Here is a 26,102-nt window from a genome sequence, read left to right on the forward strand (position 1 = left end):
GTATGATCTTAGAAGAATGTAACTTTTTTGTATTGTCAGGACTTGGACATCCTTATGGGGTTTTTGTCTTGCTAGAGCCCCTAAAAAACTAGTCTTAGTTAGTTGGACTCTCTACATAAACTTCTTATTTGGCATTGGGGGGGGGGGGGGGGCAGGGGAGGTTTCGAGGAGTAATTTACTTAAAAAAGAAGCCCAGCAAACTTGCACTTTGCCTAAAGGCAAAGGTGCACTCGGTATTCATGATATCTCTTCCTTGGTAGACAAATTTGCTACTAAGATAATCAAGAAGAGGACTAGGCTATCATGCTATATCATAGCCTTAGGATTTGTTAAGGTATTCTTATAGGAATGTCGTAGGTCCTCTTCATATTGTAGTTTTCAATCCTCATAAATTCAAGAACAAGGATATCTCTCCCCTTTTCAAAGGCATTTTACAAGCTTGGGAGATGTATAAGCCCATTCTCTCCTTAAGCTTAGAAACAATTCTTTATTAAGCTAAGCCTCTCCAAATTGGCTTTACGTAAGGATATAAGAACTAGCTTTTACTAAAGATTACAAGAACTAGCTTTGAATCTTACAATAGTGCTATTACAAAGGCCTCATCAATTGGGGGGATTTGCATGATAGTAGAAGAAAGTATAGGATTTCAAAAGACACTCTTAAGAGGGAGTACAAAATTAAGGGAGAGATCATGTTGATCACTAGTCAAAAGGTATTGAATTAGAAAGGCTTCAACCCTTAGGCTCTTAATTTTGACTACCCCATCAAGAGTAGCTTACTATAAAGGGGATAATAGGGAGCAAATCAATCCCTTCCCCGATATAATTATGGATGGCATCATCATTAGACAAAAACCGACTAAAAGATTGGTGGTTAGTTGGACTAGCAACTAGTGGAACTATTGTTCAAATAAATATAGAGTTGTTTCCTATCCCTTGAGATCTTGTTTAATGTAGCTAGTTTTATGCAAAATAGTATAGACTTAGGAGCAAGGTGGGTATCATTTAAGGCATTTGCATGAGATAGGACTTTGGGGTGGAAACCATAAATCATTTATTCGTTAAATGTCCTAAACCTATGAAAGTTATTAATGAGCTATATTGTATTTTTCCCCACACCACCCTTCAAGTTGTCCCAAAAGGGGATGATTCTAGGGAGAGCCTATAACATCCCCCTCTCACTCTAGACTTTGATAAGAGCTTTACACATGTGGGAAGTTTGAATGCAAAGAAATGATGAGATAATTTGTATAAACAACAATGAGCATCCATAAACCTTTACTCCTACTATTTCTACTCAAAAGGAAAGAATCGTCAAGGAGGAGCTAATGAAAACAAAAGAGTAAGTTTGATAGTTCACAAAATGTCAATAAGAGGAAACACTAAAGGCAAGAGAACAAGAGATGGGGGAAATTATTAAGCCTTACAAGCCAAAGATTGTACTTAGACTTCTACTTGGCTTGAGGTTAATTAGAGAAAGAAGAAAAGAGAGCTTAATTTACAAGCCAAAAGTATTGAAGTGGCAAAAATCCTAGAACCTTTTGTATCAGCTAGCTAAGGATTTAGGTGTAACTTATAATCATCTCTTAGCGATAGAGCCAACTAGAAATATAGGAACAGTCACTAGTCTTCCATAGAAGTGATACTTTGTTCAAGATCATCCAAGAGTTGGACTTGGTTAGAGTCCCTTTTCTCATGTATAAAAACTTTCTAAAATTTCAAATATAGTTCTACAAAAATATATAGGCTCACTTTATTTGCTAGCCTTCATGAAAGTCTAGTTTGAGTCCTAGTGTAACACTACTACGTGAGTTGTGATGTACATAACCTTAATTGTATTAAAAGAAATATAGGCTCACTTTACTTACTAGACTTGATGAAGTTTGAGCCGAGCGTGCCAATAACCTTATGAGTTATGAGATTCTGAACCAATGTAGAACATAAGTAGAGTTCCCGTTTTAATGTACACAATCGTAATTTTATTAAAAGAAATATAGGCTCACTTTACTTTCGAACTTTCATGGAGTTTGAGCCCTAGCATGCCAATAAAGTTTTGTGTTAAGAGGTGCGGGATTTTATGTATCAAAAGCTTTGCAATGATGCCAACTTTGTGAAGCGAAGCATGGTAGGGAGCTATAAGTACCACCCCCCCCCCCCCCCCCCCCCCCCCCCCCCAAACCCCCACGCACCCAAGTTATGTATATAAAATTCTAAACACTAGACGCTTGGTGAGATGATTGATCAACCGTTGTAACTTGCTATCGAGGTTACCTTTGACTTACTTGGCGATCTCTCCCCTCCCGGGCACGGGAAAGTTTTCACACGGATTCCTGCGTTTAGTCCTGCTCGTTCGGAGCAATGGCGGACGAGGGGAACCCTTCGCGTTATGTGAAGCTTGGAAAGGTGCAGGAAGCACCATTGGAGGAGATTCAACCTGGCGAGCTCAATCAGCCCGTCACTGTTCCTCAGGTTCGTCCATCGCTCTTCGCTGTGTCTCTTCAATACAAAAAAGAAAAACCCGATCCCATTCTGTCTCTTCGTCCTTAGCTTCTTTGCTCTTGGTCTTCGTTTGTGTGAGCCCGAGATCCATTGCGCATTTTGCAAATCTCGATGTATCAGGATCCGGCGCATTTTTCCATTCTGCCGCCCTTTGCCTGCCTGTCTAGATTTATCTACTCGGTTGTGATTTAACAGATCGGATTATAAGAGGATCAATGGGTTGATGGATTATAGTGTGCAAAACATGTTTGTGCGCTGTTAGAGTTTCAGTAATTGCCTTCTGTCTCTAAGAATGCACAAACAAGAAAATTGTACAATAATGCGTTTCTTAAGAAACCCTAAGCTTGCGCCAGCTGTGGACCCTAAGCTGAGGTCAATGGTGGAGGAAAGGAGTTGATAGGCATGTCAACTGATACCGTAGGCCTGCCATCATCGAATGGTTGGGACAAAGGATTAACAGTAACCTTCAAATATCTTGTACATAATTTTGAAAAAATAGGATTGAAAACCACTCAATACCAGAATGTTCACGGGAGTTTCTAGAGTCTCGAGTTGTCACCTTGTGAATGAAGTGGAAGGAGCATGGATTTTACGGAGAGTTGCTTGACTCTGGAATTGAGAGATTCTAGAGTGGTTGGAAAGAAGAGGCTCTGTACAAGAGAGCGAGTTCTTGGTGAAGTACCACCGTCTCCATGCCTATTTCCGGCACTTCTAACACGATTTCTTTATATGACCCCTCTATGGACAATGAACCCTGGTCCTATTGCTGTGAAGAATAAATGAAAAATTTGTAATCCTCCAATTCCAATCAGATCTTCACTTGGTCACCAAGTTGGATCTTATACCAATTGTAACATACAAGTGTCCTAAATTCATAACTCAAAGAAGATAATAAAATCCAAATGTAAAGCTGCGAACTACAAATCTATTCCACACTTAAGCTGCGAACTACAAATCTATTCCACACTTAAGTCCTATGTAGATTCTTGCACTCTATGAATCCTATTTCACGTGAACACGTGAACTTTCTTGGTTTCATGTGAACACTTCAGTCTTGTGAATCTTATTTGATGGGGTTGTGAATTTTAACTTAATGCTCTTGGGGATAATTAAGTTGTGCACATGTGAGATTAAGTTGAATGTGAGTCACATTGATAGACAACCCTACCTTGGGCATTGAGAGATATTGGTTGAAGTTATGGACATGCGTCAATGGGCACCTTGGATAGGTCTTGGTCACAATCACTTGGGAATGACTTTTGGTGTCGTGGTAATTAGAGAATTAAAGCGTTTAACATGTTTGACTAAGGTTTGTGGAAGTTTCAATGCTTTCGAGCTCATAGAGGATAGGAATTTAAAATTGATACTTCGTGGTGGCCAAAGTTAAGGCGTGGCCAATTGGCTAGAAAGAGCTTGAGATTGCATAGATAGATTTGCTAAGTATTAAGGACCGACAAACCGTGTGGCAATTAATTACCTTTTGGGCCCTTGCAAGGTTGTAGTTTGAGATCTAGAGACAACAATTGTGCATTGAAGGGAGGTGAGCCCTGAAGTGGAAGTACGAGTGGAAGCAAGAGCTATGGTGGAAGGAGCAAGAGCAAGAGAGAGAGACACACATAATGTGGAAACTCCAACAGTCACAATGTGTGACCAGTCTTTCCTTTATTCATATGCCACTGAAAAAATAAAGAATGAAGTGAAAGTGATGGATGCATGCCGCTTGCAGTATACAGGCGTGGATACTGTCAGTGTAGTAATATACGGGTGGCTAGGCAGAGGCCCCTTTATCCCAAACAACCTCCCACTTAAAGGCGAATTTGCCTTAGTGAGGAGTGAAACGAAAAAAGAAAAGACAGTACAACTTATAAATAGATACAACAGGATGAGGAAAGATGCCATCTCATCCAACGCCCATCAACCTCCTAAGGAAGGCAAATCGCTCTATAGAGAGGCTTTTCGTAAGCAAGTTTGTAGGATTTTGGTTAGTTGAGATCTTGACAAGGTCAACAGACCTGTCCTCAATGGCCTCACAGATGAAGTGATACCTCATCTCAATGTGTTTCGTCTTTATATGGAAGGCCGAATTCTTGGCTAAATGGATAGCATTTATAGAATCCGAATGCAATGTAGAGATAGCATCTGCAATATCAAGGTCAGCAACCAAATGACCCAATTAAATGGTTTCCTTGCAAGCCTTAGTGGCTGCAATATACTTGGCTTCTGTAGTACTAGAAAGAGTCGTGCATTTTTGCACCCTGGACATCCGTGAAACAATACCTCCATCAAAAGTGAACACATAGCCAAAAGTGGACTTCCTACTATTTGCATGTCCTGCATAGCTAGAGTTAGTGTATCCCATGACTCTTGTATCCTGGCTACCATAACATATGCACATATCAGCAGTGTCTTTCAGGTATCTCATGATACTCTTCACGACATCCCAATGCCTCTTACCAAGTGTAGCCATATAACGTGCCACAATATCAACTGTAAATGTAATGTCTGGACGGGTGGCTATCATGGCATATATAAGATTGCCCACTGTGGATGCATATGGAATCTTATGTATATCATAATAGCCACCCGTCCAAGCATAACATATGCACATATCAGTAGTGCCCTTTAGGTATCTCATAATACCCTTCATGACATCCCAATGCCTCTTGCCAGGTGTAGCCATATAACGTATTACAACATCAACTGCAAATGTAATGTCTGGACAGGTGGCTATCATGGCATACATAAGACGACTACTGCGGATGGATTGGGAATCTTGATTGTCATGAGGACATGTATTTTTGAAACCACACTTAACATGTGGATTAATTTTTTATTACATGATTACGTAAATGTTGCATATGTGAGGTGCAATTGGAGTTAAAATAAATTTATGAGCCTGGGACTCGAGGAAATCACAGGATGCCAAAGGCAATAGTTACTATAAGTTATGTCGCACATGTACTTGGTGGTATTTGGTGCTAGTTGTTGGCCTAGGTTATTCATTTGGCCATAAGTGTTAGTTGGTGACATTAGAGAAGTGAGGTTTAATGGTATCTAACGTCAATCTAATGGTCAAAGATGGCGCAGAGACACTTGGGAATGGAAGATGCCTAGCTAATTTAATTATTGGCCAGTCAGATTATTTTTTAGGAAACCGAAATAATTATTAGATTAATTTTCATATTTAAAAAATAAAAATTAATATTTAATTATGGATGATGTTGGAAAAACCATTTGGAAAGGCTACTAGTCCAAAATGCCCATGCAAGACTGAAAAACGTCTTTAGAGGTTGGAGAGAGGCATTTTTAGTGTATTCAGCTTGCAAAAGAGAGGGAGGAGGTGCTGTTGGTTTGATTTGCAGCCATTGGAGGACCTTCTAAGGCAGCATGGGGCAGGAGAAGACCAATCAACAACAGCAGGTGACAGTATCTACAGGCTGATGAGATAGGGCATCAGCAGTTAATGACTGATTTTCTTCAGTTCTTTGCATCTACAAGCTGCTGTGGTAGAGCAACAGCTGCATTTTACAGATTTTCAGTCATTCTTCGCGACAAAACTTTGAATTTTCTCTCTCTACAGCTTTCTCTCTCATCTCCCAAACATTTCACAGCCTTGCTCCGAAGATCTCAGTATTTGGACCCTTGGAGGTTGAGAAATTGCAAATTTCTTTGTTGTAGATCTTAATTTACAGTAGAAATTAGGATCTAGCAACAGCCTCGAGAAGTGTGCCAGAAATTGGAAGCTCAAGGACTTGGATATTTCAAGGTTGAAGGTGAATTTCAGCTAAATTCAGGTGGATGACTAGTTAGCCATTGAATTTGGGGCATTTCTCTTGTCTATGAAGTGGGTGAAGGCAACTAAGTTCTCGAATCAAGGGGCAAAATAGATTGAAGACTTGTTGGTCACTTTGGACAGCAAGGGGAGTTTGGATTGCGAAGGGGATCGGAAGAATCCCATTGTAAATCAACTTCTTCTTCAATAAAGCTAAAGAAATACCAAAAGGGGCGTCAATTTTGGGGCCAATCGGGTGTGTATTGTCCAAGATCAGTAGGTAAATTTGTATTTTCAGATTTGCATTAATTGTTTGCATTAGTTGTAATCAGGGATTTACCACCCATCCACGGAAGGAAGGCCGGTTCTTCTTATACTGCTTACAGAAGCGCTCAAGGACTTTATGGATATACTCCTTCTGTGACAGATAGAGTAGTCCCTGAGACCTGTTACATGTAATGCGTATACCAAGTATATGAGAGGCTTGTCCCAGATCTTTAATCTCAAAGCTCTTCTTGAGTTGTGCCTCAAGAGCATCTAGCTCATCATGGGATTTCCTTGCTAAAAGCATGTCATCCACATAGAGTACCAAAATCAGTAATGAACCATTACGGGCTTTCTTCGTGTACAAGTACAGGTCCATAGCACTATGGCTATATCCCTATGACTGCATGAATGCATTAAATTTGTAGTACTATTCCCTAGGTGTCTGCTTCAAGCCATGAAGACTCTTCCTCAATTTGCAAGCTAGGTGTTTCCCATTAGGCTTTGCAAAGTCCTTAGGCTACTCCATGTATACCTCATCATGGAAGTCTCCATGTAAGAAAGCCGTCTTGACATCCAATTGATACAAGTCCAAGTCCAGCTGTGTAGCTAAAGCCAAGACTAAGTGTAGGGTGGCCATTTTACCACAGGAGAGAAGGCCTCATCAAAGTCAACACCATGCTCTTGCTTAAACCCTTTGTTACCAATCTGGCCTTGTATGCCAGCGTGGGGTGTCCAGGGGTACTTTTCAACTTGTATATCCACTTGCAAGGCAAAGCCCTCTTGCCACTAGGCAAGGAAACCAAATCCCACTTACGATTCTTATGCAACGAGTCAATCTCAGACTGCTTAGCCCTCTCCCAGGAGTGACTATCACCCCTGCGCATAGCCTTATTATAGGTGAGAGGCCCTTCTGCATCTGTAACCAAGACATAATGCATAGAGGGCTCATAGCGGTTAGGAGGTCGTATATCTCTAGTAGAATGCCTCAATGCAGGTTGTGCTACCTGTCTAACATCCTGTCTGATATCCTGTCTAATATCCTAGCCATGAGGATCGACTGCTGGTGCGAGTTGTCTAGTTGGCTGTGCGAGAGCAAGGGGCTTCTTCTGAAAGATAACCTTGCGTATCTCAACAAATTTCTCAGGCTGCATATACATTTTGTTCTCATGGAACACAACATCATGGCTGTGGAACACTTTTCGTGTGCTTGCAGATCCCAAAGATGATATCCCATCTCACCTGCATCTCCATAGCCAAGGGAAATGCATTTTATGCTTTTAGGATCTAGCTTATTGCGTTTGTCCTTGGGCTTATGCTAGAAGGCCTCACATCCAAAGACACGCAAATAAGCATATGAGGGAGGCTTTCCTGTTCATATCTCTGTCAAAAGTGGTGCAGCAATGGAAGCATAAACATAAGCTGTAATAAACTGCGGAAACACAAGACAAAAGAGAAAGGGAAAGCAAAAACACAATACAAATGAGAACTCAGAAGTATGCTTGGGAAATGGAATCCATATACCAAGACATGAGATAGTACAAAAGTAATGTGAGTCACTGGCTGTGGAGGTACTGGCACTTGCTCCCTCTCCCCAAGAACTGTCAGGTAATGAATGAATGAGGAGAAGGAAGCTTGATAATAAATAGGATAAATAAATGCCAAAAATATGACCGGTCGACCAGCAGACTAGCTGTAAATAATGCCAAATCACAATAAATAATGGCAAATAAAATGCCTAAATAATCTTTGAGCCCAGCCTGATGTACCACAAGTACAGACTCAACCATGGACTGACTAATCTGCTAACATCCTCTCTCAGATCTCAGATCTTGGGTGATCTGATACAATACAATATACAATGATAATGTCGCATCATAGTATATACAACAAGGTCCACAAGAGTAGAACCATGGATACCCAAGAAGTGGGTGCGCAAGCCACCACCAAGGTGTCTCAGCGAGAACTTGAAGTCGATGTCGATCATACTAGCTCCTGAAGATAGAGAAGATCATAGTAGCTCTCTATGTCTGTCAACAATGCCTCTGAAGTAGCACACGTGACCATCTTGTCGCCAATGACGCAGCGCATAAATGACCATGAATTTCCTTTCTTTGGCTAGACCGCCAAAGTGTCCCCTCATGTGAGCTCCAGACGAAAGCCATCTACTCTTTGTCAAAGAACCAGCCCATCATGAGCCTGGATGTCAATCCCAGCTCTAGGATTTATACTTGCTAAACTTTGGCCAATGCGTCAGGGATGTCCCTTTCTAGATCCTGTGCATCTGTATAGAAATATAGATGAGGCACGTCTGCCCCATCTCACCACCCTCTCACACTCCCTCTCTGGCACTGGAGAGTCGTGAGGGATCACCTCGTCACCACCATTAGAAAGCAGCTGAGGAAGGGGCCACTAAGCCCTTCCTATGATTGGAAGAAGAAGATCCCTTTCGTGCCTTGGACTTCGCCTTGCCCAGAGGAGCTAAGTCGGAATCTAAGACAGATGATGAGTCGTCAGTGGAGTCCGCATCCCGCTTCGTCTTGTGCTCCTTTTTCTTCCTGGAAGTTGCTAACTCTTTGTAGTTCTTCCTCAAGTGACCTTTCTTGCCACAGTGGTAACATTGGGCCTTCGACTTCTTTGTCTTCAAACCCCTCTCTGAAGTGGCAAGTCTCACCTGAACCTCCATAATGTGACGGAAGCCTCCCTTGTAGTCGCAAAGTAGCCTCGTGCTCAAGTAGCATCGAGGACATATGAAGAAAACTGACAGGAGTCGTAGATGTCTACGCCCGTAAAGCATTCGCCACTCCATCAAACTCCAGAGGAAGCTTGTAGAGTACCGTACCAACAAGATGTGCCTTTGATAGGGCAGACTGCATTGTGCGAAGCTGGTCCTGGAGTTGGGTAACACGAAGTAGGAATGATTGAATCATATCTTTAGGTTCAAACTTCAGTTGCTGGAGCTGGCCATAGAGTGTCACGGCCCTCATGGTGGAAGGAGCCTCGTACATCAACTGCAACTTCGACCATACATCTCAAGTTGTCCTACAGGAGGTGACTGCCGGTAGGACTTCTTTGGAAATACGCCGAAGTAGGGCCGAATAAGCACGGGCATCATCCGAATCCCATGTAAGCACTGCCTCCTCATGGTTGTCCTCATCAAAATCAGATGGAACAAGAGAAGGTTGCCAAGGACGTGCCATAGCTCCGCCAACCACTTACCATAACCGTTGCTGGATAAACCAAGCCTTCATCACTGTACTCGTGTAATAATCAAGGCCATGCAGTTTGTCATCAGTGGATGTGCAGGGAGGAGCCATTTGTAGAGGATTTAGAAAAAGTAGAGAAAAGAAAAGATTTGGAGAGGAAACACAGCCAAACCACAATCACAGATTGCAAAAAGCAAGAGTTCACATACAGTAGAATCCAAAATCTGACCAAAATAAGACAAAAGCTGTTGTAAAAAGTCAAAAAATCAGTCAAAAACAGCAAAAACGTCCTAACAATGCAAGCACCCATCCAGGAGGAGATGCTGAGACACTAAAACACAGGCTGAAACGAATGCACAGGTTGTAGGGATGCTGACGTCAGCAAAAAACGCAGGCAAAACAGGGCGCCTGGTTGGAGCAGCATCGTTTGATCAGCAAGGGTGAAAACATGCCTGAAATCAGCAAGAAAACACATCAAAAACACAAATCTTGAAATTTGATACCATGTCAGAAGTGGTGCAGCAATGGAAGCGTAAACATAAGATGTAATAAACTGCTGAAACACAAGACAAAAGAGAAAGGGAAAGAAAGAACACAATACAGATGAGAAATACAGATGAGAACTCAAAAGTATGCTCGGGAAATGGAATCCATATACCAAGACATGAGACAATACGGAAGCAATATGAGTCACCGGCTGTGGAGGTACTGGTACCTGCTCCCTCTCCCCAAGAACTGTTAGGTGATGAATGAATGAGGAAGAGGGAGCCTGACAATAAATAGGGCAAATAAATGCCAAAAATATGACTGGTCGGCCAGTAGACTGGTTGCAAATAATGCCAAACCACAATAAATAATGGCAAATAAAATGCCTAAATAATCTTTGAGCTCAGCCTACTGTACCACAAGTATAGACTCAACCATGAACTGGCTAATCTGCTAACAATCTCCTTTGCAACTTGAAGTCAATACCATTGCAAGGTGATCTATTAATGAGATGCACGGCAGTAGAGACTACCTGAGCCTAAAAATGCTGTGGTAAGCATGCATGGCTAAGCATAATGCGGACCCTCTCTTGGATAGTTCTATTTATACGCTCAGCCATACCATTTTGGGGAGGGGTGTAAGGGGCGGTCAACTGACACTTAATACCTCGCTCATCACAAAACTGCTCAAAGGCAGGTGAGATATACTCACCCCTGTTATCGGTCCTTAGGCATTTCAGTCTATGTGTAGATTAGTTCTCTGCTAAAGCAAGCCAATGCTGAAAGACTACCAAGATATCAGATTTTTGCTTTATGGGATAAGCCCAAACCTTACGTGAATAATCGTCAATAAATGTGACGAAGTACTTTGCACTCCCTAATGACTAATAGGCATGGGTCCACATACATTTGAATGCATATGCATGAAATACTAGACTTTTTATGAAATTTCCAGTCTACCTACCATATAAACAATGATCACGCGACTCAAAATACTGTATTCCAAAGGCGAAAGATATTGCAAAGCACCAAGCATTTTCATTCCCTTAAGCGACATATGCCCAAGACGAGCATGCCGGAGATATACATGTGGGATAGAACCCACAGACAAAACATAGTCAATAGCATGACATACAACCAAGGGGTAGAGGTTGCCAAACTTGGCACCCTTTGCAAGAACAAGCTTGCCACGAGTTATCTTCCATGCAGAATCACCAAAGCATATATGATAACCTGCATCATCAAGCTGCCCAACAGACATAAGGCTTTTAGTCAAGGAAGGTACATGATGTACATTATGTAGAACAAAAGTGTAGAGTGATATCACCAATGTCAACAATAGCAAGAGATCGATCATCACCTAAGCGCATAGCACTAGATACACTGCAATAGGTATGAAACCACTCACGGTAGGGGGTCACATGAAAAGAGACATCCGAATCCAAGAGCCAACATTGTGCATGCATAGACTGAGCCTGAGCTAGCTGAGAGGCATCACATGAAGAGGCTGTTAAGATGTAGTCACCATTGGACTCCTCAGGCTGCATGACATTATCTCCTCAATCTTTATGCTGGACTTTGCAAGTTTAATGCTACGATCATTGGATTTCTCTTGCACTTTTTCTTTTCCCTTTTCTTTGCACTTGTCATCGCGTATCTTATGGCACTACAATTGTATGTGTCCTGCTTTCACACAATAAGGGCATGTAAGATTAGACTTACGTCCATGGGACTTTCTGTGTCCACATGACTTAGATCGGGACTTCTGAGAGTCCTTCCCATGACGATCATTATCTTTCTTGCCACTTACGGATAAAGCATGTGAACTTCGGGAAGCATAATTGTTTTTCTTGTTAATTTCTTTAGTCAAAGAGCACACTCTACATATTTCAATTTCAGTCCATCAAGTTTGTTGGTATAGATCGCAGTGTGAAATACATCCCAGGACTCAGGTAAAGTGCCAAGCACAAAGAAAGGATGCAGATTATCATGAAACTCAATACCCTGTTGAAGTAGATTTTTCATGATAGAATGAAACTAGCTAAAGTGAGCAGGCAATGGGGTCTCCTCCTTCATATGGAGATCCATCAACATACATTTGCGAAGCAGGGCTCTGCTTTGTATAAAGTTCCTGAATCTTTTCCCATAGATTTTATACACTCTGATCTTCATCTTCAACAACATTATTGTGGATCTCTTCAGAGAGTGATAAAATGATAGTGGACTTGCATAGTGCATCTAAATCAGCCCAATCATCATCATTCATGTTCTCGGGTTTAATACCTTTGTTTCTTAGTGGCTTAATCTACAATTTCTGCACCAAAACCTGCCATATTTGAGACTTCTAGTAGCCATAGTTGGTGCCATCTACTCATCTATGTTTAATACCTTTGTTTCTTAATGGCTTAATCTGCAATTTTTGCACCAAAACCTGCCATATTTGAGACTTCCAGTAGCCATAGTTGGTGCCATCCAACTTGGCAATGTTAAACATAGCCGTATCTTTGAGATGACCAGCCATAATGAGTCAAATAGAGGCAGACTATGCAGAAAACAACCTGCTGTAATTAGCAATAAACAAGCCAAAACCATTGCCAAAACAAGCTGGAAATAAGAGAAACAACTAAAATGATCAGTTGTCCATCAAATAGTACCAAAAGTACATCAAAATGGCATGATTAAGCTCAATAAATATATCATAGTTTGCATAAAATAGCTTGTTGTGATAAATCACAGTGAGAAAAAGAGAGCAAATGTCACCAGGTGGTGATACTTTTTACAATCGCTTTTCTTATTTACTTATATAAATATTTTATTTTTCTTTTCTTTTGTTGATGTTGCTTTTTACCTTGAGAGTTCTCTTGGAATAAGCGGCATCTTTGCATGGCTAGAAGACGCAGCCATTGGGACAAATTGGACTAATGGTTTGTCTGACCCTTAGGACCAGTTCCATATTGAATGGGCACTGAAGAATAGAATGCCAGTGGTTTGGGACTATGTGCTTAGCCAATGGAGATGATGCAAGACAATGAGCCTGGCCAAGATAGAAGATGTATATGTGAGAATGTTCACAGAATAAAAGTCACTGTAACTGAGCTACATTACACTTTTGATGTGGTCGCAATGATAAAAGTTGCACAGAACAACTTGAGGAATGCAGGGGTCACCATCCCTAAAATTTAGGGAGTTACTATTTTTGGACCTCAGAATCTGTTCGCGTCATTGTCTTCGTTTTTACACAAGGATTAATTCTCTGGTTTATGCCGAGGTTAAATATTGCACCGATCATGGAGAATTTTAGCTCGGAAGGTTTAAACGGGAAAATTGTTACATGTATGCCATGTGGCACAAATTCCCAAAAGAGAGAGAGAGAGAGCATTTAAAAAAAAACGTAATAGGCATAAGGGGCAGATGGGAGAATGAAGTTTGGAGGAGCTGAGGGCAGATTGCTGCAAGAAAACCAGCCATGGAGAGTACTTCTACGTCTCTGACTCAAGCACGGAGGTAGAGCTTGCTCCCTCTTATCATCTCTCTCTCTATTCTCAGAAGAAATGCTTTGCATGATGGATTGATTTCATCGAAGGTACAATTTTGTGTTTTTTTCTACACATGCTGAATCATAAGAACAGTGAACTCTGCACATGCTGAATTGTAAGAATAGTGAACTTTGCTCATGCTGAATAAGAACAGTGAACTCTATACATGCTGAATTGTAAAAATAGTGAACTCTGCACATGCTAGAATAGTAAGAACAGTGTGCTGAACAGTAAGAACAGTGAATTATGCACATGCTGGACAGTAAGGAACGTTGATCTGGACATGCTGTACTATTCCTTTGCAGCTGGAATTTACTTAGAAGAGATGAAAACCAACTGTTCACAGGTTATGTATTTTGGAACATTACCATTTTTGTAATTTTCTCTCTTTGCCAGGCTCATTGTCCTGTACCAGAACAGTGAATTATGCACATGCTGGATAGTAAGGAACGTTGGTCTGGACATGCTGTGCTATTCCTTTGCAGCTGGAATTTACTTAGAAGAGATGAAAACCAACTGTTCACAGGTTATGTATTTTGGAACATTACCTTGCCAGGCTCATTGTCCTGTACCATCTCCAGTGGCTAAGCACATAGTCCCAAACCACTGGCATTTTATTCTTCAGTGCCCATTCAATATGGAACCGGTCCTAAGGCTCAGACAAACCATTAGTCCAATTTGTCCCAATGGCTGTCTCTTTTGGCCATGTAAAGATCGCGCTTATTCCAAGAGAACTCTGGGGGTAAAAAGCAACAGCAACAAAAGAAAAGAAAAATAAAATATTTATATAAGTAAATAAGAAAAGCAACTTTAAAAAGTATCACCACCTGGTGACAGCAAACAATGAGCTAACAGTGATCCAAAGTCAAGTATGTCTGCCAGGTCAGATCCTGCATGAAGCGAGCATGTAATAAACATTGTAGCAACCAAGAACCATGAGCCAAACACCCAAATGTGTCAAAGCAATCGATGTCAGTAGAAGGATACAAGCCCTAGTATAAAGAGCTGAGAGAGTAAGCCAAGCTAGGTGTATGCCTAATTGATAGGACTTGACAAAGATCGGTGTATGCTCAAAGAGAAGACGGATCAAATCAGCCCAAAAGCATCAATGCAGACAAGTATCTATCAAGAGTATAGACATGTAAGAGATCCCAGTCTCATGTACTCAACAACTCAACTGCATAAACCACAAGCTTTGCAATATCCAGATATAGCATGAAGCTCCCATTGGCAGAAAGATCGATGTCAATCAAGCAACCAAGCTCAAAGATAGCTTGTGAATACATAAGGCATCATGGAGCCAAGACCATATATCAACGGAACATCTAGAGCAAGGGATCGGTTAAGCATTGCTTATAACATCCAGTATATCATGTAACAGTCAATGTCAAAGCTCTGACAACCCAAATAAGCATCCAAGAGCTCCAAAGTATGCAAATGAAAGCCCAACGGTAGCTCCAAGTGGCAATCAAACACATGCAATGTAAGGAGCATGCATTTTTGACATATGCATCAAAGCATGTACCGAAGGGTCAAGTATAGACCATAGGCATAATGACTGTCACAAAGCATGCCACTGTAGACCAATGTCAATCAAATGCCAACCAAGACGGAGCTCGATTGAAGCTCAAAAGACATTTTGGAGCAATGCAAGACATGTGCCAACCTTCGTATATATTTGTATAGCCATACGAATCACTCGAGAAGCACCTGTGAACAATAGGTAGAGCATACATTGATAAAATAGGCTTCCGCCCTGGTTATTACAACAATAAATTCACTTTCAAAAGTGAGTAAATCAGTCCTCAAATCAAGCTCAAAGCCACCTCAAATCATAGGCGTATGATATACCAATGTACTAGTATCAATGGTTTACATTAGTAGTACATATAGGACACTCGAATCATGGCTAGGAGCAATAGGCATATAAAATCCATGTTAAAAGATGTTCAGCCTTGCTGTATACAGGAGTTAATACACTATCAAACCAAGCTGTTTCAGTACCAAAATCAGCTCCAAATCCAATCCATAACATGTGCATAGCGTTCCCATACATGTGGACATCGCCCCAACATAATCGGGCATCATAAGACCAACAAAGCTGTCCGTAGAAGCATCAAATAGAGTGTTGCCCTAAACCAAGCTGTTTCAGTACCAAAATCAGCTCCAAATCCAATCCATAACACATGCATATCATTCCCATACATGTAGATCTCGCCCCAACATAACCAAGCATCATAAGACCAACAAAGTTGACCGCAGAAGCAACAAATAGAGTGTTGCCCTGTATTTCCAGCCAACAAGCCTTAGCCAAAACAGAGTAAACAAAGTGGTTAAATCAGTCTAAAATCAACTCCAATCAATGACATAGCATCGCCAAATATATAAGCATCAACCGGGTATAACCGGGCATCATCCAACCAATGGCAATGAGTGTAGACATCAAAGATAAGTGTTGCTTTGTTTTATGACAGTTTGTGAACTGTTATAACAGTTCAAAACTGAAGCTTAGAACTCAAATCAAATGTCAAGAGTGGAAGGATCAATGCCAAGCATCAAAACCAAGTGTATAAGTGCTTATATAGCTGCCCAATGAAGAAGATATGCTGTAGGAGATTAAAAACGTGAGCTACTGCTAAAAATAAGGGCCTATTCCACACAGGGTGATGCTACACCGACAAGGTGAGGGCTACTCCAACTTGCTTGAGAAGGATCAAAGAGTGCCTAAGAAGAATGCGATCGATAGGAAGCTCGAATAGAGTGGCTATGGTTGCCAACAAAGAGATGACTGCTGTAAGTATTCGAATGGATGTTGAGAGTGTGCGGGCCCAAGCTCGAGCTCGTGAAGAAGGCTCTGATTCCAGTTGAAGGGAGGTGAGCCCTGAAGTGAAAGCACGAGTGGGAGCAAGAGCTATGGTGGAAGGAGCAAGAGCAAGAGAGAGAGAGACACACAATGTGGGAAGTCCAACAATCATAATGTGTGATCGACCTTCCCTTTATTTAAATGTCATTGAAAGAATAAAGAATGGAGTGATAGTGATGGGCGCCCATTGCCTGCAGTGTGTAGGTGCGGGTATTGTCTGTGTAGTAATACATGGGTGGCTAGGCAGAGGTGCCTTTACCCCCAACATGTACCTTTCTGGACATAGTTTGATAGCAACTCAACCCTAATTTATGGCAAGTGATCTGATTTTGATGCATAATTTGCACAGTTGACAACATTCGAGGATCCAAGGTCAGTGACCTGATTTGGAGCCTTATCTAGAGGAGGCGACAATCTTAGATTTATAGTTTAATGCGAGTGACTACTGTTGGGGGCTCATTTGATGCATGTGACAGCTGTTGGGCACTAATTGTGGGCAGCAAACATAAAAATTTATTTCCTTTCAGACTTTATTGCTTCTCTCTCTTCTATGCTTGATGCATGTTGCAAATGGGTGATTAAAATTGATGTCCAAAGCCTCATTGAACTTGAAGTATCGTTGTGGGGATTTTGTTGATTCAGGTCTGCAATGAGCAAGAATCAAGGCATTTAAGTTGTCTTGGGATGCATGCATGCATTTTTCAGTGATGCATGAAGATTGTTGCTGCAAATTCAGTTAGAAAACAATAGATTGAAAGGTATGTGGTGGTCTATTCCAAGGTTCAATCACATGCAACTGAAAAAGGATCAATTTTGGCTTGGATACAAAATCAAGGGGCAAATTGAAACTTACGGTTGCTAGTTGGAGAGGAGAGCAATTTATTCTAGAATTTTGAGGGATTGATTCTCAATTTATTGGAATTGGGGGGGATTTCAATTGATGCAACTAGCGACAAAAGAAGCAAGGAGATAAATGAAGAAGACATTTGGCTTTTGAAATTGATGAATATGTCTTGCTAAAATTTGATAAAAGCAAGCTAAAATAAGGTTCCAACCATTTTTTTTTTTTCCAAAGCTCTCTAGTAGATATTTTGAACCCTTCAAAGTATTTGACAAAATAAATGAAGTTTCTTATTGATTTGAGCTTTTTGCTTATTGGAATATACACAACTCTTTCCATGTAAGTTTGTTAAAGCCTTATACAAGACTAGAGCTAGAGGAACCCATTACTAAAGATCCCTTAGAAGTTGAAGAAACATAACAACTCTCGGAAGCTAAACAGATTTTGTTTCATGAAGGCCGAACCACAAGAAATGGCCTTGTGATGCAAACATGCTTGCTAAAATTCAAAAAAATTTACTCATAATAGATGCACAATAGGTACATAAAAAATTTATTAAGGATTATCCAAATATTCTTCGGCCATATGAATAAGCGTTTCAACTGAGGACAGTTGGAGGGCTGCCATAATACAATAGAAAAAGAATTTGTATCATTTTTATTATTTTCTTTATTTGATTGTTTATTAATTTGTTTCCTTTAGACTTACTAGATATAAAGAAAAGTGCATTAGAGCTGGCCACTCATGACTACTTATAGGCTATGGTGGACCCATGCGGTGTGTTAAGGAAAAGATAGTGTACACTTCCGTCTATATGAGCCGATTGAGTACATGGGATTAGAATTTAAGCATATCGGGGTCATACTCGCACATAGAAAGGATTAATGCCGTGAAGTGTGGGCTAGATTCGCGAGAATAGATAGCTACAATCAGTAGGATGTAAAGATTTTAGTATTGTTTGTGTAGTGTACTTGTAGGAAAGGTTGGAATGTGAAGATGAATGAGAAGCACTAAACTCATGCTAAAATAAGATAGAGGATGAACGATTACCTTGTGCAATATCTTTGAACATAGAGTTTTCTTTCAATCCATACGAATATTGAATTGGGTCTCCTAGGTGACTTATAGATGGTCCTTGTATAATTGAAGAAGTAATGTTGACATAATCAAAATTACAAAAAAAAGGATTGTATGAACTTGCCATTGGGCTTGATTGTGAAGAGTGTCAACTTTCAACCGTGTCCCGAGTGGATTGTCTTTCCTCAATAGAGGTGATGAGTCTTGTTAGTAGAGTGCTCCAATTGAGATGCATTGTGACAAAGAAGAGTTGGGCCTTTGTGAATGATCCCCAGAAGAAATGCTAGTAGATGGAGCATTGCCCTCTAAATCAAGACCTTAATGCCTCAACAAAGCCTCTGTTGAAGGAATAGCTTAGGAAAGCACCAGAGAATCCAAAGATTGAGTGGTCTGAGCCATCGTAAATCAGCATGTGACATAGTGTAATAAAAAACAAATCAAGCAATCCATGATAGCCTTAGGATACTCTTTTTAAGAGCACTGGCTTTGATACCATGTGGAGATATGGTAGGATTGGCAAAAGACAACACCAAGTATATGACATGATTGGAACACAGAGAAAATGCAAACACAAATGCAAAACCAAAACAGAGAAACACAAATAGAGAAGAAATAGAACTCTGAAGTGAATGAGCGAAAGTTGTAAATGAAGGAGAGTGTACAAGATGCTCAAGGGAGAGCTTTCCAACAGCCAATGGCTCTTGTGGAAGTGGGCTGAGGAAGTAGCCGGAGTGTGATGTGCAGCCGAGACGAATCCCGAGTGCTGTAACTACAAGTTAGAGCTGTGACAATGTTGAAAGTGGAATGATAGTAGGCTGGAAACCAAAACACAGCAGTCTTTGGGGTTGGAATTGGTAACGCAGCAATGTAACTGTCTGAAAATGATGGCAGTTGATCACTGGAGGCTGTAGGAAGCTAGGTGATAGTGGAGGAAGGTCAAGATGATGCTGTTTGGGCCAGCATTGCAGTAAATGCAAGTTGCAGCATGCTTTGGATGTGACTGGATGGTCGTGTGGCCTGCTTAAACTGTAATGTGCAGCTGTTGGCGTCAGCGGGGTGCAGAAACTGGGTGACCTGGAATCAATCGGCAGCAGCAGTGGACAGGGTGATAGGGCCTGTTGATGATGTAATAATAGTTGTGATGGGCTGGATAGCCACTGGAGGGAGAGCTGATGGCTAAAACTTGCAAGACAAGGGATAAGACTGAATGGTGAGCAGCTTGCCTATTTATAGAGCTAATCAATTCATAATGCATTTTTTAGCTCAACAAACCCATTAGCACCTTGCATCTGCAACATGTGTGGCGCATTGTTGAGATCTCTATTTCTCAATTATTAGGCATGAGCTCGTTAGATAATCTTTTTTTCCCCAAAGCTCACTATTTTTGAGTTTAAAGAATTTAGATTTGCAGTGATCTGCACCTGCAGCATGCATGGTGCATGGTTGAGATATCTCCTTTTCAATTATTAGGCATCAATTTGTTAGATAACCCTTTTTTTTTGGGGTGTTTCTCGGATAGACATGATAATGTATAAACAAGCAGTTCCTATGTAATTACTCTATAACACATGCTTGTTTTGGAATGCCATGCCTTTTTTTTTTGAGTAACAAATTTTAAGTTTGGGCCATGTCAGCTTGTGGTACATCGATGTGGGGAGTGCGGTCAACCACTTCCAGAGAGCTATGAACCACCTAGAAATGAACCTTGGACAACAGGCATTTGTGGCTGTGCCGAAGACATGGATTCTTGTATGCAGCTTGACTCTTGAGTTCTAAGATAAAACCCTGCTGTGTGCAAATACAGTCTGAGGTTGCTAAGTTGGGTCCACTTTCTGTTCAGGTCTGTTAGGACTTGCTTGCCCATGTGTCTTATTTGGAAGAAACGTTCAAAGAATGAAAGAGGACATACCCTGGACTACACCTTGTACGTGTCATGCTATTTTTGTGGAAGGTGGTCTGGCCCTTGCAGCTGCAACTTTGGCATTTCATGGTGTAAATCCCCGTGCTACCTTCTTGATTGGAGAAGGATTGCTCTTTGCTTGGTGGATGTGTGGCATTTATACAGGCCTTTTCAGGCAAGAATTGCAAAGGAAGTACCACTTACAAGTATGGATTTTCCTCTTTCCATTTTGGTTTCTTTCGGTGCATTTTTGAGGAGGCAGGAGTATATGACTAGTTAAACTTATGTTTTATGCTGCAGAATTCACCATGTGATCCATGTGTAGTCCATTGCTGCATGCATTGGTGTGCAATATGTCAAGAATATCGTGAAATGCAAGGAAGGCTCTCTGATGATGTTGTTATGCCTATGACCATCATTAATCCACCAGCACCACAAGAGATGCATATGCCTGAAGGCCCAAAATCAGCCCCTGCAAATGGCAATACTGATGAAATCGCTGTGGAAGCCCAAGCTTCTTGAGATGCTGTGATTGGAGTTTACTGGATTGTGAAGTCTTAATGGTAAGGGAGGACACAGACAACATCAAAAGTGGTAACAGGCTGATGTTTTGGCTGCCCACATTTATATTTTTACTGATCAGTATGTTACTGTTTTGTTGCGAAGTATTTTTGAGTGGCTTCAAACATCCTTTCTTCTCACTTGTCATCATCAAATGGCTTCACTTCTTGATCACAGCCACTATTATGGCCCACCTGAAAGCATTTCCATGAATGAGACGAGGACTAATCCCATGATTATGACTCTGAGGGATTCAGAAGTTTGCTCTCATATCAACCAAAAGATTTTTCTGTGGAGCTTGAGCCCTTTATCAGTAGATTCTTGTTGCTTCATTAGTCTGTAAGCTGGTTATTTGTGGCAGCACTGTACAGATCATCATTCAATAAATAAGGGAGCAACACCTCTACTCAATAGGATGTACAGAGAGTGGCTGTAGAGAGTGTTTGATGCTCTGATTATGCAGATCAGTTTTGTTGATGATCAGCATCCATAAGCGGGGGGGTTGTACCCATAGGACAGTGGAAGAATGCAGATTCTGAGTTGTTAGAACCCACTGAAGATGAGTATTACATCCTGAGGGGACTTTTCTATGCAGGTCTCCTTTAATTTCCCATATTTGCTGGTAGCATTTAATCACTGAAATAGAGTATCTATCTTCAAAGGCAAAAAAACTTTGGTTTATCATGAGTTTTTAAACCTCTTAGTATCATAGAGATTTTGATTTGGTGTATTCCATCTGGAGCAGTAATTGAAATGCCTACTTTTAATGTATGTCCATTATGTGCACAGGGTTTTTTGGGTTAAGTATTTTGTCAGTTTAGGAGGTGGCCAAAGTATTTTATCTGGGTTTTCTGGATTTTTGAAATACATAATGATTCAAGTCAACAAAGTTCCAATACTGGATGATTAATTTGGAAGGAGTCAATTTGGACAGGTATGGACATAGTAGGTGGTCTGCCAAGGATTTTGTCAGGAAGCAATATATAAAACTGATCTCAAAGGTGTCCTAGTCAACGAAAGATGCTACATAAAATCTAGTTCTAAACCTACATGATCAAGTTTGTGAGATGTGTAGTTACAGTGCACCTAGTTCCTAATCTATGTGATTATGCTTGGAAGGACCTTGTGAGCGAAGTTGTTTTACTAACAATTTTGGAAATGTTTCGTGTTAGATAGTGGTTCTTCTTTAACAAGGTTCGCAATGATGCTTCAATGATGATTATAGTTTATAGTACACCACACTTTATATATTTTGAGAGACAAAGAGAGAGAGAGATTTGATATGGCAATTGATTCAACAATATAGTGCAAGTATTGTTTTAAAAGAGGAGACTATAAATAAATTATCAAAAAGACAATTGGGCAAAGACTACAATTGCATGGTAGACGAGTATAGAATCTAATACTTATGGCTTATGCTTATGTGCCAAGAATCTTGTGACATTAAGGAAAAAAACTCATGCCCTTAGAAAAAGGAGGATAATCCTAAATCAAGGAGGTTTAGTAATGCAATGAAAACATGTGGCTCTAATCTCTTCACACGCACCATTGTTAGTGTGCTACCAGTAGATTAGGATTGAGCATCTTGTCAATAGATTGGAATAGCTAGTTGCAGGTGTCATGCAAACAACTTCTTTGATTGTAGCTCCGTTGAACAATGTAGATCTGTTGAACAACTGCAACTCCATTGAACGATGCTAGAAGGGTCCTACAGAATTTTGGGGATGATGGAAAAGGATTGGAAGGCCCTGTGAAGGAGGCATTTTTTCAAGAGCAGATCACCTTGGGTAGGAAGCTAGTCAATAATAACAACTCTGCTTACTTAGCACTTATGGAGCCCAGGGGTCTCCTCTTTTACATGAAGCTTGCAAATTGTGTAATCAATTCGTGGTGACTAACTACACACAACATACTTGCAAGTGAGCATGAAAGCTAATCTCTCTAAACAATCTGTCTTCTATGATTGTTTCAAGAAAGAAAGTCATGTTCCAAAATGCCAGGCAATTTCCAGATTACTAGATGGAAAGAAAGTTGAGCATCTAGTGAGACCCAATGGGTCTATGGAGCCTAGAGACGATGCATTCCTATCCATGGTATGTCTCATCACCAAGGTCTATACAACAGATGTAAGACTGTGGTTTGCAACTAAGAGGATTGCACAATGATGCAAGCTAGAGTGCTTTAGCATGGCTTGTTGTAATACCTCTTCCCAGGTTTGAGATTTTTCATTCTGGGTTGATTGCATCACAGTTGAGAGATTCTATGATACGAGGGGTTGTTCGTGTGTTGCTAGATCAAAAGGCTCTACATAAGGAGATTGGGGGAAATTGAGGCAAGGCCTTCACTGTGGGGTATTTCTCTAGCAAGGCCTATGTCTAGAGTTGAATGAAGATGTTACATCCAATTGGATCCCTTGTTCCCTACTCTTCCATATTCTCAATTTAGTGGCACATCCCTTTGCACACTTGGAGCAAAAAAGAACTCGAAAGAAACATCAATTATTTATATTTGCTTTGCCAATTTTGTCACCTTCCCTATCACTTACATCGTACTCCAAACAACCATTAACCCAAAAAGCCCACCAAAGCTAACACATTTTGTGCACAAAAGGATTGATTGACATGGAATGATTGCCCTTCATCCGATGGTTTATGTCTCCCCCTTGAACATTCCCTTCTATTTTTCTCTCTTATATAACATGTAACCGTTGTTTGTAGGCTCCTAATACTTTGTAGTACTTAAGCTCTTTTATTATCATGTCGTTTTTTAGCTCCTTTGTTATTAGGATTGGGGCCCATTATTGCCTTAAGCTTATGTGTGCCTGAATGGTGAATCCAGTTCATTGGTATGCATAATTAATGCATGTTTGCCCCACTATCCAAATTTTATGGCCTCACAAATTTTGGAAATGGGTATAATACTTTCAAGTTCTAAACCTCCACAATTGAAAGTTTAAAACATTGATCACTTAGAAATCTAACGCTTTCACAACATTGCACATATTTGTATGTCAATATAGATACATTATTCTATGCAAGCATGTTACTTATATTCATATTCTTAGATTACAAAGTTTGTGAGGAAGAAGGGATTTTATCCTACTACACTAGCTTGGATCTTCAGGGACATCTTGATCCCAATGTAGCTATAACCCAAAAAATTAGCGAGAGGATGCTACTTGTGCATTATACACTATGGCATGGATACTATGCGATCCTACCCTTCAATCCCCTTGATGTTCTAGCCAAGTAGCAAGCATAATGCTTAACTCTCTACAAGCCGTAGATGATTAATTGGATATTGAAGTTGGAAATCCAGTAAAACATAAAGTATTAGTTAAATTTGCACTTGAAAGAACTTAATTTGCCTTCAAAATTTGGAGAAATTCAATATGCATAAGGGTTATAAATCATATGCATTAAGCTTGGGCACACACATATGCACTCACCTCTTCAATACACTTCTTCATATTGGTATGTGGATAATCTCAAATATGGTAATAACCCATTGTGAGAAACAAAGGTCTTGGTAAAGCTTGTGGGCATGACCATAGCTACTTCCACAAGCATGAAGACCCATTCTAGCCTTAGTGTATTCTTTCTCTCCTATCATCAGTAGCCCTTAGTTATACCCTAGCTAGGGTTAGAACCCTAACCTCATATGCTAACCCTAAAGAACTAAACCCCCCTCCCCCCTCTCTTCCTCTTAGTCTCTCTACATTTGCTCTAACTATGACGGTAAACTTGCACCCTTTGATGGATCTACTTGTTGTCACCCCTTCATTGTAGCTTGCATGTAGATTGACGACGCTCACATGTGGCCCTCGATGGACTAAGCATACATGCCTCCTGCTCCATATATATGGCTTTCCTTCTTGCCTTGCACAACCTTTTTTGCAGCCTTAAATGCTATCATTGAGCACTTGGGTTGCTGCAATACATGTTGCACTTGGTTCCATGATTGGCACAATTATCTTCCAAATATCAGAATTGCCACAATTTATGGGATGGGTATAATCCCCCCTCCCCCACCCCCCAATCATTATTTACTATTTCTTGAATTTTCTAATGGCTCTTTTGAGCGAGGCTTGTCCATACCCTTATTGTTGCAAATCAGAGTTGGAAGCATAAGAGAGTGTGCACAAGAGGGAGAGAGAGAGCTCAAGTGCAAGAACAAGATCTTGTTTAGTCAGTTGTTCAAGGTACAACTAGTACACTCTCCTCTACAATGAGTGTGTACTTTAGGTTGTTTATATAGCCACTAGAGGAGTTAGGGTTAGGGTTTCCCTTGTCCTCCAATCCATTTACACCTGGCTACCCTTATCCTCTCTAGTGTAAGGAGAGTTCCTATGCTTATCTTTCAACACCCCTCCTCAATGCCAGGTAGCATTGGATAAAACATAATAGGATGCCTCCCCTTAATTCTCAATGAGATGCCTTTATAAATTAGACTATAAGAAAAGGTTATAGGTAGAGAGTGTTACAAAACTCAAAAGAGTCTGTCACCTATGGATTGGGAGGCAAAGTTTACCTCCAATTCCTTAGGTACTTCTCGAACATCGAGACACTTACTGGTGATGACACTTACTGGTGATATGCACTATCTTTTTGCATTTATTACACTTCATTTTGTCAGGATATTTCTTCCAGCAGTTGCTCATAATATGCCCCTTTTTGTGACAGAAGGAGCACTAAGTAGTTGTATGGACTAACACTTGCTCACGGGAAGTAAATGCTAAAGACACTTCAGTATTGTTTATCTTCTCTTCATCTAGGCATGACTGGATGATACTTGCTAAAGTTGGGTTCAGGATATTAGTTAGGGTAGTCACAAGGGTTGGAAAGACCTTCACAGACTTTAGCAGGATGGCAATGGCATCTTTATCATGGATGGGTGCTTGAATGGAGGCAAGCTGTGCCATAAGCCCCTTCATATGTGAAATAAACTTGCTTAGATCTTCTCCCTGTTTGTATTTCAAGCTGAAAAACTCAATCTTGAGAAAAGTGGGATTGCATGTGGCAGCGTCTAGTCCCTTACAACCTTGCCATTGAATATGGAAGCAAATAAAAAAATTGATATCAAAGTTGTAATGAGGAGAA

At 40.6% G+C, this 26,102-nt stretch overlaps 1 protein-coding gene across 2 annotated transcripts; it reads left to right on the forward strand.

Annotated features, from left to right (window-relative positions):
* The first annotated feature begins 2,205 nt into the window (after positions 1 to 2,205).
* LOC148031594 (cell number regulator 6-like) lies at positions 2,206 to 21,771 on the forward strand. Of its 2 annotated transcripts, XM_087685172.1 has the most exons (5): positions 2,206 to 2,468; positions 20,177 to 20,291; positions 20,383 to 20,648; positions 20,743 to 21,005; positions 21,181 to 21,771. In XM_087685172.1, exons 1-4 carry the CDS (start codon positions 2,358 to 2,360, stop codon positions 20,962 to 20,964), a joined length of 714 nt encoding a protein of 237 aa, XP_087541298.1. In that variant the 5' UTR covers positions 2,206 to 2,357; the 3' UTR covers positions 20,965 to 21,005; positions 21,181 to 21,771. The 2 variants fall into 2 exon arrangements, with proteins under 2 accessions (XP_087541298.1, XP_087541297.1); XM_087685171.1 differs by having other exon boundaries at positions 2,207 to 2,468; positions 20,743 to 21,771.
* The last annotated feature ends 4,331 nt before the right edge of the window (positions 21,772 to 26,102 follow it).

The sequence above is a fragment of the Lygodium microphyllum genome, chromosome 9, assembly GCF_053477565.2.
Source record: "Lygodium microphyllum isolate KBCC chromosome 9, Lygodium_microphyllum_v1.1.10, whole genome shotgun sequence".
In the NCBI taxonomy this organism is placed as follows: domain Eukaryota; kingdom Viridiplantae; phylum Streptophyta; class Polypodiopsida; order Schizaeales; family Lygodiaceae; genus Lygodium; species Lygodium microphyllum.

What these genes read in the sequence shown, in the direction of transcription:
- LOC148031594 (XM_087685172.1), top strand. Translation starts at nt 2,358, where the DNA reads ATGGCGGACGAGGGGAACCCTTCGCGTTATGTGAAGCTTGGAAAGGTG. An exon ending in AGCCCGTCACTGTTCCTCAG is followed by an intron (nt 2,469 to 20,176) that starts GTTCGTCCATCG and finishes GGGCCATGTCAG; the next exon opens with CTTGTGGTACATCGATGTGG. An exon ending in AAAGGAAGTACCACTTACAA is followed by an intron (nt 20,649 to 20,742) that starts GTATGGATTTTC and finishes TTTATGCTGCAG; the next exon opens with AATTCACCATGTGATCCATG.